General features: G+C 42.7%; 1 protein-coding gene across 4 annotated transcripts in view; it reads right to left on the minus strand.

The window, feature by feature from the left end:
• Positions 1–14,204, minus strand: part of LRP8 (LDL receptor related protein 8) — a 318,719-nt gene that overhangs the window by 87,725 nt on the left and 216,790 nt on the right. For all 4 annotated transcript variants that reach the window (XR_013262405.1, XR_013262404.1, XR_013262403.1 and 1 more), the window contains 3 exons: positions 12,274–12,642; positions 6,875–6,997; positions 3,265–3,390 (listed from right to left, as the gene is read on the minus strand). Coding sequence is in view for 1 of the 4 variants with exons in the window: in XM_077453319.1 (XP_077309445.1) it covers positions 3,265–3,390; positions 6,875–6,997; positions 12,274–12,642 (618 nt within the window). In the remaining 3 variants the exon portion in view is untranslated. The remainder of the gene's footprint in view (positions 1–3,264; positions 3,391–6,874; positions 6,998–12,273; positions 12,643–14,204) is intronic.

The raw sequence follows: 14,204 nt of genomic DNA on the forward strand, positions 1-14,204 counted from the left end.
GCTGTCATCTATGGTTCCGGAGATACGGGGCTCCTTGCGCAGCCTGTCATAAGCTACATACAGAGCGGCCAGTTTAAATACAAGCTGGAACACTGCAGCAGACAGAGTATAAACTCACAGTGCTTATAATAATTATTTGTATATTACTTATGATAATTAACCCCTTGCCACCTAGTCTAAATGGAATATATATATATATATATATATATAGCATGGGTTGCACTAACTCTACTTTTTATCTAAAATGCCAGACTCAAGCGCTAGGCTATAACACCTACTTGCCTGTGAGAATTTTTTTTTTTAAATAGCAAAAAAATGTATCAAAAAAACCCCTACCACCTGAAAGATACCCAATGTGAACTAAAAATGTTCAAACAGTATTCAAAATATATTTAGTAACAATGCCACCCAGGCCTATTCTGAGACTTCTCTCCTACATGTAAAAATATATTTTTTTTATGCTAGAAAATTACTCATAACCCTCAAGCATTATATATTGTTTTAGCAGACACCCTATGGAATAAAATGGTGGTCTTTGTAACTTTTCATGTTACACGATATTTGCGCAGAAATTTTTAAAACTTTTTATTTGGAAAGAAACAGTTTCATTCTAACTAGTGCCTACCCAGGGACTGACTAGTATCTCTCCCCAGCCTGTCCCCACACACCCTCTCACCTGCTGACCTGTGAATGGGGCAATCATTCCCGCAGTGTTATTGTGTTCTGCCAGTGAATACAATGATTAGTGTTGCTAACTATAGCTGGCAGCACTGATTGTTTTGGGGAAAACCTGACAGGCTGGTTGTACTCAAGTCGGTTAAAACCAGCTAGCCCATACATAGATCAACTATGGCTGGTCTCTGCTTAATTGGTGTAATTTCAATCCATGTATGGCCCGCTTAACCACTACGCAGTCCCTAAACATCCTTCCACAAACCTTTACATTTTTCCTTCCCAGATTACTTCATCCTCCTCTCCTATACATAGTGCCCACTGTCATACTCTCCACACTTCTCTCCTGTACATACTGCTCACTGTCATATCCTACACACTCCTCTCTTGTACATAGTGCCCGCTGTCATACACTTCTCTCCTGTACATACTACTCACTGTCATACCCTCCACACTCCTCCCCTATACATAGTGCCCCCTGTCATACCCTCCACACTCCTCTCCTGTACATACTACTCACTGTCATACCCTCCATACTCCTCTCCTATACATAGTGCCCACCGTCATACCCTCCCTCCACACTCCTTTTCTGTAATTACTGCTTACTGTCCTACTCTCCACACTTCTCTCCTGTACATATTGCTCACTGTCATACCCTCCACACTCTTCTCTTATACATAGTGCCCAATGTCATACCCTCTACGCTCCTCTGCTGTGCATACTGCCCACTGTCATACCCTTCACACTCCTCTCCTGTACATAGTGCCTTCTGCCATACCCTCTGCACTCCTCTCATGTACATAGTGCCCACTGTTAGACCCTCTACATTCCTCTCCCTCACCTGCACATACTTCCCACTTTTATTCCATCCATACTCCTCCCATATGCCTCTTACCCACAAAAACTGTTCTTTAAAATTATACTGAATATCCTCAATGTTACCAGCTCTAGAATGGGCACACTTTTGTCAGTTCAACTAAAGGAAATCTCACAGTCCTCATATTTGTTCTGCCCCATTATTAGTACTTATTTCATTTTGTAATTACTATTGTGATGTATAGAGGAACATAGGGGGTGTCAGCTACTCTAAATATAGCACTTGTAAAAAAAGCGTCCCTGAAAATATTTTTGAAATGTTGACAACTATGCACTTAGGCACTGCCCAAGGGCCACAGGGTCAGTAGGGGGCCCCATGAGAGGCTCCTGTGATATTAAAGTGGTAGTAAACTTTTCTAACAGTACTACTTTTTAGAGGCCCTGGGGTAGGTTATGCCATAATGTACAAGTATGCCCAGCATATTAGCACATTAGGGCACACTTAAATTGTCAGACTGAGCCCTCCAGTGCTGTGCTGTGATCAATCCGGCGGGACCCGGGCATTTCCATCTTCACCCGGTCTTCCTTCTGGGTTCTGTGCCTTCGGTCACTTGCCTTGGCCAGGCTGCATTGATGTCATTCCCACACATGCTCTTGTGCATCCTCTCTCTCTCATCCCCCCCTCTCTCTCTCATCCTCCCTCCCTTACCCCTCACATCTCTTTCATCCCCTTTCTCTCTTTCTCTCTCTCTCTTTAATTTCATTTGTTATAACAAAAAATAGTTAGCATTTTTATTTATTTATTGTTTATAAAAGGCCCCACCAAAATCCTCAGCACCAGGCCCATAATGTTCTTAATCTGGCCCTGCCCTTTTGTATAACTTGACCATCCCTCCTAGATTGTAAGCTCTAATGAGCAAGGCCCTCTGATTCCCCCCTGTATTGAATTGTATTGTAATTGTACTGTCTGCCCTAATGTTGCAAAGCGCTGCGTAAACTGTTGGTACTATATAAATCCTGTATAATAATAATAAAAAAACTATAGTGAAAAACTATAAGACATATAACACATAAGGTGGGGCTGTTGCAAGTTCAATTTCTCAAAGTCATAAATCTGTTATCCTTGAGTTGGTGAGGGTTTGATTTAAAGTGGAAGTAAAGGCAAAAAATAAAAAAACACCCTGCAAGGCAAAGACATAATGAGCTAGTATGCATAGCATACTAGCTCATTATGACTAACTTACCTGAGAACGAAGCCCCCGAATCGGTCCTCCGTCTTCCTCTTCGCCGCTACCATGGATCCCGGAGTGAGTTCCGGGTCTTGCTGCTCCAGCGCTGTGATTCGCCGGAGCCGCGATGACGTCACTCCCGCGCATGCGCATGGGAGCCGACACTCGCGGCATATAGCCACGATCTGTGGCCTGCCCAGTGCAGCTGAGCGCCGCTGTCTACGGCGCATGCGCCGTAGACTGTAGTGGCTGTCTTCGGGTAAATATCTCCTAAACCGTATAGGTTTAGGAGATATTTCTTGGACCTACAGGTAAGCCTTAATCTAGGCTTACCTGTAGGTCAAAGTGGTTTGTAAGGGTTTACAACCACTTTAACATACTGTCTCTATGTCCATCGGTCCTGTTATTTCAGGACTACACTCATGCACATACAGCCCTGTCCTTAAAAAGTACACAAGAAAGCGATTTCCACAATCCCGGCCGCTTCCCTGGAAATACTTTGTCTTTATTATAACAATGACATAATTTGACTGGGTGCTTCTCTTACCGCATTCCTTTAGGGGCTCATCAGACCAGTCTCGGCAGTCTTGACGAGAATCGCACACTTTACGGACGTCAATGCATTCTCCACTCTTACATTGAAAAGTTCCATCTGTGTCACAGGGAGCTTCCGCTGGAATACAAACAGCACAAGACATGAGTTTTTTTAGAAAGATTTTTCAGTACTGGAAAAGCAGCGATATAAGGCAAAAGGGATCTAGATTAAAGCGGTATTAACCCAAAACCAAAAATTTTTTTATATTGCAGCTCATCAATTTATAGCTATGTTGACTGCAATTGTTTTTTTTTTTTTTTTATGCTGTCTTTCCTTTATTTTCACCTGATGGTCTGGCCAGTAAAGCCACACGATCGGAAAATCATATAAAAAATACAGCTTTCGAGGCGATCGTACAATAATCTGATCGTTAGTACAGACCATTTTTAGAGCCGATCATGGCAGTTCATCCGATATTATTCTATGGCACATGAACAAATTTTTTTTACGATGCCAGATCGCACGATTTTCGTTTAATTAGCACAGCTGTCGTTCAAAAATGCAATACAAATGCATTACAACACGACATCACTTCTGAATTTTTATTCAGTTGTAGGAGAATTTTCGTGACAATAGTAAACTCAGATTCGATCTGCGATTAGCATGCAAAAAAAAAAACAGACGATCATTCGTCCGATAATCTTATCGTGTGTACGGAGCATTAGTCTGTTTTTCAAAAGAACAAGCTGTCTTGCAGATGCAGCAGTTAGATATGGGTTGAGACAAACCATATACAACTGACGGATGCTTACAATGATCAGCTTTTATTCATTTCTGTAAAACCTTTATCCCAAAAGGAATAAAACAGTTGCTGTACCTACTTAAAAAGTGTTAGCTGGTGTTTGGCTTCAATTTGTAAGTGCATCTAAATCTGCTAGTACATCTAACACCCCCTCTCAGCTTAGATTAACAGTGCTACTGTCCAAAGGTGTCCCTGTGCTCCTTCATCCAGAGTAGGGGCACTCTAATACAGGAGCTGTGTTGCTGACCAAATCACAAGGTGAAAACAGGAAAAAGGGCTAAAAAAAAAAAAAAAAGAAAAGGAAAAATGAATGCAGCCACATCTAAGGATTTGTAAGCTGCAGTATATTAACATTTTTGGGTTTACCACCGCTTTAAGGAAGACACTGCACTACAGGAAAGGTCTGCTTAGTAACTTTCCACCGTCCAATGCTAAAGAAAATTAAAAACCCGTAGGAAAAAAAACTTACTATATTTACTATATTTGCAGTACCCTCACCATCCATAGTGCAGGGGGTGGCATCATTCGCCATCCGTCAACATCCCAGATCCAAGTCCAAATTAAGAGATGATAGTCAAATCTCAAATACTGAGATGAAGCTCAAGCACCAGATATAAACGTGTTCACATGAGATTTGGGCTTCTTGTCAGAAGTAGGATGATATTAAGCTCACCTGGCCTCTGAAGGCAGAAACTGGTGGAAAGTATTTTTCCTACAGTTTTTTTTTTGTTATATTTTTTTTGTTATATTTTTTTTGTTATATTTTTTTTTGGGGGGGGGAGGGGCATAATTTTAATACAAGGCCAGTTTTAAAACCTCTTTCCAAGATATAAAAAAAATATATTAGAGGTCTCCGTTGCATACATACAAATGAATATAGAAGACACTCACCACTACCAAGGTACCTCTCCAAATCTTTTTATATTAAAAAAAGACTGACTTTGGTTCACACCTATGCATTTTTAGTGCTTTTTTACATTTTGCAGATTTGTACTACAGTCCATTTAACATGGTTTCCTATGGAACATGTTCTGTAGTGCAATTCTGCAAACGTGCGCTTTAATTCTCGCCGCAGCATGTGTACAGCCGTGAGCGGCTGCATGTCCCCTTTCAGGTGGGTGGTCGGGGGACAATAAAACGGCAGCTCAACCTCCTTGTTTTACTGCACCCCAGCCGCACATGTGAATGAAACCTAAAAGAGAGAGCAAGGATTGCAAGTTGGCTACTGCACCCCTCTTATGACTCTATATTGTACAGTAGATGAATATATACTCTGCACCAATTTATACAGCTGCTATGCTATCATAAAATAGATATGCAGCACTAAGGTGAATAAAATAAAGTGATTTTAAAGCTTGGTTTTTTAAATAACAAACATGTTATACTTACCTCCCTCTGTCAGGGAGGGACTGTAAGCAGGTCAGTGTAGTGTAGTATGGTGGACAGTGTAGTTCTCAGTGTAGTGGTCAGTATAGTGGACAGCGTAGTGTAGTTTAGTGGACAGTATAGTATAGTGGTCAGTGTAGTGGACAGTATAGTATAGTGGTCAGTGTAGTAGATAGTGTAGTATAGTGGATAGTGTAGTGGACAGTATAGTATAGTGGACAGTATAGTATAGTGGACAGTATAGTGTAGTGGACAGTATAGTGTAGTGGACAGTATAGTGTAGTGGACAGTATAGTGTAGTGGACAGTATAGTATAGTGGACAGTATAGTATAGTGGACAGTGTAGTGGTCAGTATAATATAGTGGTCAGTGTAGTGGACAGTATAGTGTAGTGGACAGTATAATGGATAGTATAGTGGTCAGCATAGTGGACAGTATAGTAGACAGTGTAGTGGTCAGTATAGTGTAGTGGTCAGTATAGTGTGTAATGGTCAGTAAAGGAATCAGGTTGGTCAGTGTTGAAATCAAGTAGGATAGTGTAGTGGTCAGTATAGGAATCAGGTAGGTCAGTACTATTGTATTTGAAGGGACTCGGGGAGTGCTAAATGTCTGCAGATTAGGGGGCGCAAATTACTTGCCTTGCCCCTGGTGCTGACAACACACGCTACGCCACTGCCCTCTGTGCAAGGGTTTTGCACAGAGAGGCTCGATACTCCATTTCTGGGGTCCCCCCATGGTGCTTCTGGCTCCTCCTCTTCCAGATTGCCCCCACAGAGAGGCACACTCCCGAGTCCTGTTGCTGCATCTATTGACACAGACAGCAGGACTCGGCCCCCGCCAAAGGTTCCTGCTGCTATCAATCTATCCAATGAGGACCCGAGACAATGGCTGGAGCTGCTGTGCTTGTCCCTGTCGCTGGAACGATCAGGTTCATGTAAAAAAAAAAGGGGGGGGGGGGGTCTAAGGGGCTGCAGTACAAAAGGTTTTTCACCCTAATGCATAGAATGCATTAAGGTAAAAAACTGAGGGTTCACAACCCCTTTAAATTTATTAAGAGAAAGTATCATTTTGTATATTTTATTAAAGTAAAATCTAGATTGCTGTGCTATACGCGATACTTAAATTTTTTTTTTTTTTAAAGCAGCTAATTTTACATCTGCCAGCGCCATTTCTAGTATGTTCATTAGTATATTTTATTGACTGTATGTTGGTGGTATTAATCAATATATGAATATGCAAAGACATAGAAATTACAATCAGCTCATCAATTTATAAGCGGCAACAGACGCACAATTTGCAAGGGACCTTCTGCACTTGTAATGAGTTTCCCCTCCTATGATCACCTCTTTACTGTTGAGTGCTCACTAATGACAATCAACCTAACGCAGATACATCACTACATAAAATACAATAGTGTTATTAACGGGGGCTCACCAGTTCTGCACCCGATCTCATCGCTGCCATCTGAACAGTCTCGGACTCCGTTACACTGATACATTCCGTGGACACAAGTACCATCCCCACATTGGAACTGATCGGGACGACAGGTCACAACAGCTGCAAGAATAATACGTATAAAACCTTATTCACCTCCAATAAAAGGCAATTCATGGTGTAAATGCCAATTTTGACCTACATCATCTTTTATGTCTAATAAAAAAGTAGTTTGAAAGTTACAAAAGTCATACAATAGTAACTAGAAGGCTAAGGCCCCTTTCACACGGGACGGATCAGTAATGATCCGCCCCGTGATGATCCGCTTGCTCAGCTGGGATCGCTCTGTTGTCCCCGCTGAGCCGGCGGCGGACATGGCGGTCTCTACACACTGTGCAGGGACTGCCCTGTCAGCTCTCCGCTCTCCTCTATGGGGGATCGAATGAACACAGACCATCTGTCCGTGTTCATCCGATCCGCTCTGCAGACGGATAGAAAAATAGGATTTTTCTCCGTCTGCAGAAACGGACAATTGCGGAGGCGGACGATAGCGGGTGTCTGCGGATGTTTATCCGCAGACACCCGCTATCCCATAGGAATGCATGTATGTCCGTATTTCATCCGCAAACGGATGGATGAAATACGGACATACTGTCTGCAGCTGTGAAAGGGGCCTTACTGTATGTGTTCAGACTGTGGCCAGACTAGGAGTGGAAAACGCCCCAGCGTCAGTGAGAGTATATAATGCCTCATCATCAGTGGAAGGAATAGTGCCCCACTGTTGGTATCAGTGGAAGAACTAGTGCCCTATTGTTGGTATCAGTGGGAGGAATAGTGCCCCATTATTGGTATCAGTAGAAGAACTAGTGGCCTATTGTTGATATCAGTGGAAGAAATAGTGCCCCATTGTGGGTATCAGTAGGAGGAATAGTGCCTCATTATTGGTATCAGTGGGAGTATTAGTGCCCCATTGTTGGTATCAGTGGAATTAATAGCACCCCATCATTGGTGTCTATGGGAGGAATAAGTGACCCACCATTGGTGTAAGTTGAAAGAATGGTGCCCCATCATTAGTGTCAGGTGTGGATGGAATGGTGTCCCAAAGGCCGGAAAAAGGCAAGCAAAGGGCCATATGCAGCATCAGTTTGGAGACTCCTCATCTAGAAGGACAAGGCCCAGTTGCACCTAGAGAAGGTTTTATGTCAATGTTGGGTTTTTCTGACATCAGAATAAAATAAAAATAGAGGTCTCGTGGTTAAAAAGACTTTCAGACATCCAACATAAATTGCACATTTTTATGCCCTGGAAGAACTATTGGAGTGTACACAGTCACCCATAGAATCCCTGTATGTATCAAAGCCATGTTCAGGGATTTACACAAGCAAGGAGCATACCCACATACAGCCATTTATCACTATGGGCAACTGTACGCTGCAGTGGTCTATCTTGGGTGTGGAAATATGCCCACAATTTACACTGGATGCCTGAAAGCATGCATGAGGACTTAAGGGGACTGCTTATAAAATTAAACACTTATGTAATTAGATGAGGCAAATAAAAAATCTGTATATATATATATATATATATATATATATATATATATATATATATATATATATATATATATATATATATATATATATATATACATATACATATACATATACACACACACACACACACACACACACACACACACACACACAGAGCTGGTACAAGGGGGGTGGGACCGAAGGGGCAGATGCCCTGGGCGGTACAATTTATTGGGGGTGGGAGGGCGCAGTGAAGTGTGCTTCTAAAACATCCATCACTAGTTTGCTGGGACCACGGTTTTCCCCAGCAACCAGTGACGCTGCGTACGTGCGTCCGCTCCCTGTTACTTACAGCAGGTCTCGGAGTTGACAGAAGAGCAGCTCGCAATCACAGGCCGCGAGTAGGGGTGTGACGTCACGTGCGCACCCCGCCCCTCCTGGCTCTCCATATCTCACAGCTTCCAGTCCTTTATTTCAGTTGTGCCCTCCTGCATTCAAGGTATGTGGGCCACATGTTAACCAGTGAACACTAATGGGCATATTTTTATTGTGCACACTACTGGGCATATTTTGTTAAAGGTCACGTTGATGGGCACCTTTTTTTATGTTAAGGGGTACTCTGATGGACTAATTTTATCTTAAGGGGCATGCTGATGCGTATATTTTTAATGTGCACACTGATGGGCATATATTCTTCAGGGGCACACTGATGGACACATTTTGGTGTGCCCATCAGAGTGCCTCTTAACATAAAATGTGCCCATCAGTGTGCACATTAAAAATATACCCATTAGCGTGCCCCTTAAAATAAAATGTGCCCATCAGAGTGCCCCTTAACATAAAAGGTGCCCATCAGAGTGACCCTTATTTTATGTTAAGGGGCACGCTGATGGCCATATTTTATTTTAAGAGCAACACTGATGGGCACATTTTGTATTAAGGGGCACGCTGATGGGTAGATTTTACATTAAGGGGCACTTTTGGTGGGCCCATCAGAGTGCCCCTTAATATAAAATGTGCCCATCAGGGTACCCCTTAACATACAATTTGCACATCAGTGTCTCTTAATATAATAAGTATATTCTTGTTTTGAAACGACAATGATTTCTTTCTTAAAAAGGGGGGGGGCGCAGTTTGCCATCTTCGCCCTGGGCACCAAGTGGCCTTGTCCCAGCACTGCATACATACACACACACACGTCCACTCAGAATGGACCTTTTACTGATCTACCTACAGTACACTGAAAGCCGACGGGTTGTGGTAGATTACAGTACACCTACTATGTGCACAAATGTGCAGTAATCTATGGCAACCAACAATGAGTTATTGCACAACATTGGCTTTTGCATTCAATAATAACAAGGTGTACCAAAAGTCTCCATACATAGGAAAAACGAACAAACTCATATGTTTATAGGTTTTATATTTATATATATATATATATATATATATATATATATATATATATATATATATATATATATATATATATATATATATATGTTTTATACTTTCAGATACCCTGAAAGAAAGCCGCCATTGTAAATAAAGGCACAACCTTTACCTTTAGCAACAATTGGCAACAACCCATTTTCCCTATGTATGGCGACTTCTGAGACACCCTGTAAAAAAAAAATATATATATATATATATTTTTGTGTGACCTGTCTGCTGTTTTTGACAGTAAATGGGCCTCATCATACTGCACATTTGTTGTTCCATGAGCAGGCTGGTGACACAGGATCCGAAACGAAAAAATATCAAGTCCCCTGCTTGTTCATATGTGTGCCAAAAGTACTGTATGTATACCACAAGACAATTAGAGCAGAATTTACAAAACAAAAAAAAGCTTGTTGGATGAAACTGATCCCGTATGTGTATATAAACTGTGTACTTGTTACCCTTTGTTTTCTGCTTTATTCCTCAATGGGAATTTTTTAATTTAGCAGAATTTATGTAACCAAAAAGAGCTGCTGACCATGCAATGCGAGAAAAATATCTTCATGAATTTTAATAAAAATGTGTGTTATTTTTGAGAGGAAAGAATGGTGTTGCTTGCCTGGCTTTGCAGTGGGGCTTAGGTGTGCTGATCACAACCAGGGCTGCCATCAGGGGGGTACAGGCAGTACTCCTGTAAGGGGCCGGAGCGTTGCTCCTTCAGCAACACATTAAACTGTCATGCGCCGGCTGGGCCCACTCGGCGCCTACTATAAAAGAGAGAAAGAGAGAAGACTCCGCTGCTTTTTACTAGCTACGCCTGCTGTGTCCCTGTGCTTTATATTTGGACTTTATTTAATATCCTTCTCCTGGATGGGACACCTGAGGCTGTCAAGCTGGCATGATGGAGTTGCATTGTGAAAATGGATGAGGATGACTCTGGGTGGAGATGAGTTACATTGTGGAGAGCCTTTTCACTATGTAACTCATCCTCATCCATTTTCACAATGCAACTCCATCTTTATCCCAATCCAGAATCACCCTCTCCACAATGTATCCCCATCCAAGCCCAGCCTCACCCATCCCTCTAGTCTCCACAATGTATCCCCAACCACGCACAGCATCACCCATCCCTCTCTCCACAATGTATCCCCAACCACGCCCAGCATCACCCATCCCTCTCTCCACAATGTATCCCCAACCACACCCAGCATCACCCATCCCTCTCTCCACAATGTATCCCCAACCACGCCCAGCATCACCCATCCCTCTCTCCACAATGTATCCCAACCATGCCCAGCATCACCCATCCCTCTCTCCACAATGCATCCCTAACCACGCCCAGCATCACCCATCCCTCTCTCCACAATGTATCCCCAACCACACCCAGCATCACCCATCCCTCTCTCCACAATGTATCCCCAACCACGCCCAGCATCACCCATCCCTCTCTCCACAATGTATCCCCAACCACGCCCAGCATCACCCATCCCTCTCTCCACAATGTATCCCCAACCACGCCCAGCATCACCCATCCCTCTCTCCACAATGTATCCCCAACCACGCCCAGCATCACCCATCCCTCTCGCCACAATGTATCCCTATCCGCGCCCAACATTACCCATCCCTCTCCAGGATGCTGCCCGTGGATAGGGATAAAGGTATTGTGCTTTAGTCAGTCAAGAGTTATACTGATTGATTCATATATCACACCACGCCAAAGGACTGGGATGACCAGTGGACAGATTCTGTGGAACGGCCAGTGGGCGGGCAGTGGGGAATGTTGGTGGTTAAACCCCAGGGGGCCCAGGCCTAAAGATGTGTAAGGGGCCCCTACATTTCTGATGGCTGCCCTCATCACAATACTGGCTTGACAGAATTAAAATTCCTTGGCAAGTAAAACACGTCACTAATATGTATTTACCCTGTGCATTTACTTGTTTGTTTGGATTTCTACTTTAACTCATAGGACCTTTAATGCCACGTACACACGATCGGACTTTCCAGCAGAAAAGGTCAGACGGTCTTCTTGACAGAGTTCCGACTGAACGGACTTGCCCACATATGAACGGATCAAAGTCCGTTAGTTTTGAACGTGATGATGTAAGACGGGACTAGAAAAAAGTTCAATAGCCAGTAGCCAATAGCTGCCCTTGCATTGTATTTGGTCCGTCGGGCCAGCATACAGACGAATGGTTTTCCCGATAGAAATTGATTCCATCGGACAGATTTGAAACATGTTCTATTTCTAGGTCCGTCTGAATTTTTGAAGAAAAAAGTCAGATGATGCCCACCCACGATCGTAATATCCGACGGAATGATTCCGTCTGACCTTTTCTGACAGAAAGTCCAATCGTGTGTATACGGCATCAACCAAAATGTATCTTCTGTTACTTGCAGTCAGTCTCTAGGACTATACACTGTACTTACGGCAATCTTTCTCATCAGATTTGTCCTTGCAGTCCTCGTCGCCATCACATCTCCAGTTAAGGTGGATACACTTGCCATTGCCACAGCGAAACTCTTGGGTCCCGCACTGCGTCACCGCCTGAGGTTGACTTTTCAGGCCGCAGCGATCCTCAGATTCATCTGACTGATCTGCACAGTCAGCCTGTCCATCACACAGCCATTTCTCGGGAATGCAGATCCCTTTTCCACAGCGGAACTGTCCTGCTTTGCAGGTAATCACAGAGCAATCTTGTTCATCGCTGTTGTCACCGCAGTTATCTACACCGTCACACACAAAACTGGTAGCAATGCAAAACTTGTTACTGCACTGAAATTCACCACGGGGGCAGCCTGAAGAGAGAGCATAGAAATCATGAAGGGCTGGTTATAGAACAAAACTTAATACACTAATGTTTACATGCAATATAATAACTTACAGTCCTTATTTATATAGTCTATATACCAACCTTTTGTCAGCAGGGTTCCTCCACAAGTTCCTAAGGGTTCCATTGAGCAGTGATGGATTGATATCCTGCCTGATGGTGCCCACATCATTTTGGCACCAATACCACTCAGCAGAACCACTGGAGCTTCTCTGGTTTCCTAAGTAACTACTGACACCAGTGATCATGTTCACCATCTGTAATGAAAAGTTTCTTCCCACTGACCACCAATGTATAGAGGGCCCAAACATTGACCACCAATGAATTGGGCATTTTTCTCACAGACCACTGTTATAATGGGAATTCTTCCCACTGACCACCAAAGTAAGGAGCATTCTTCCCAATGACTAACAATGTATAGAGGGCCCAACATTGACAACCATTGAATTGGCCATTTTTCTCATGGACCACTATTTATATGGGAAATCTTTTGACTGACCACCAATATAAGGAACATTCTTCCCATTGACCCCCCAATGTATAGCAGGACCAACATTGAACACCGTATTACTTTTGGTGACTTTGGGGGCTATTTGAACAGACATCATGCATCAACCCGCACAGATGTCTGTCAAATCGCCGCAGACGGAATTGCCGGTTTGAAATCATGCGAGTTCAAACCATCTCTTAATGTGAAACTGGGCTTAAAGGATAAGTTCACTATTATAGAAAAAATAAAAGGCACATATTTTTGAAGCAAAAAAAATGTGCATTTGTATTTCCTGAAGGAGCCTGGAAAAGCATTGCACAAGTGATCAGTAGATCACGGGTGAAATGTGGGCTCCTGTAGACCTGTCCTCCAGCTCTCAGCCCATACCTCTGTATGAACCTTCTATTTAAAAGGCGGAGGACATGTCAGTGGACTACAAGAGGGCTTAGCCCCCCCCCCCCAGTCCATTGAAACTACTTTAATGGAGAAGGTCACCTTTACAGAAAAAATAATAAATGCACATATTTTTGCAGGAGCCTGGAAACTACAATCGGTAGCCTACAGGTGCAATGTGGGCTCCTGCAGACTTGTCATCCGGCTTTCACCCGCATCTCTTTATGGGCTGTTTGAAAGCCAAAGCACATGTCAATGCACTACGAGTGTGCTCATCAGCACCCCCCCGCAGCCCATATGAAAAAATATTAAACAATGTAAAAAACAGACTGCTGCCACTACTATTTTGATGAAACACCAAAAAACAATATGAAAAAAAGCAAGCAGTGATGGTCTAGACTACCCTCTGTGCTCATCCACTATATTATATTGCTAGATAGTGAAATATTTCAAATGAATACCAATCACATGCAATATGTGTGAAAACAAATACACAATAAATCATAGAAGTATGATATTATATACAAGCAATCCAACATTATAGTGCACTCATGTGAAAAATTGTGTGCGTAATGCTAAAGTGCTAAATAAAGTGCACAAAATAAGGTCCAAAAAAAATGATATATATATATATATATATATATATA

The sequence above is a fragment of the Lithobates pipiens genome, unplaced genomic scaffold (assembly GCF_037356315.1).
Source record: "Lithobates pipiens isolate NorthernLeopardFrog02 unplaced genomic scaffold, aLitPip1_a1.2 Scaffold_23, whole genome shotgun sequence".
NCBI classification, from domain to species: Eukaryota; Metazoa; Chordata; class Amphibia; order Anura; family Ranidae; genus Lithobates; species Lithobates pipiens.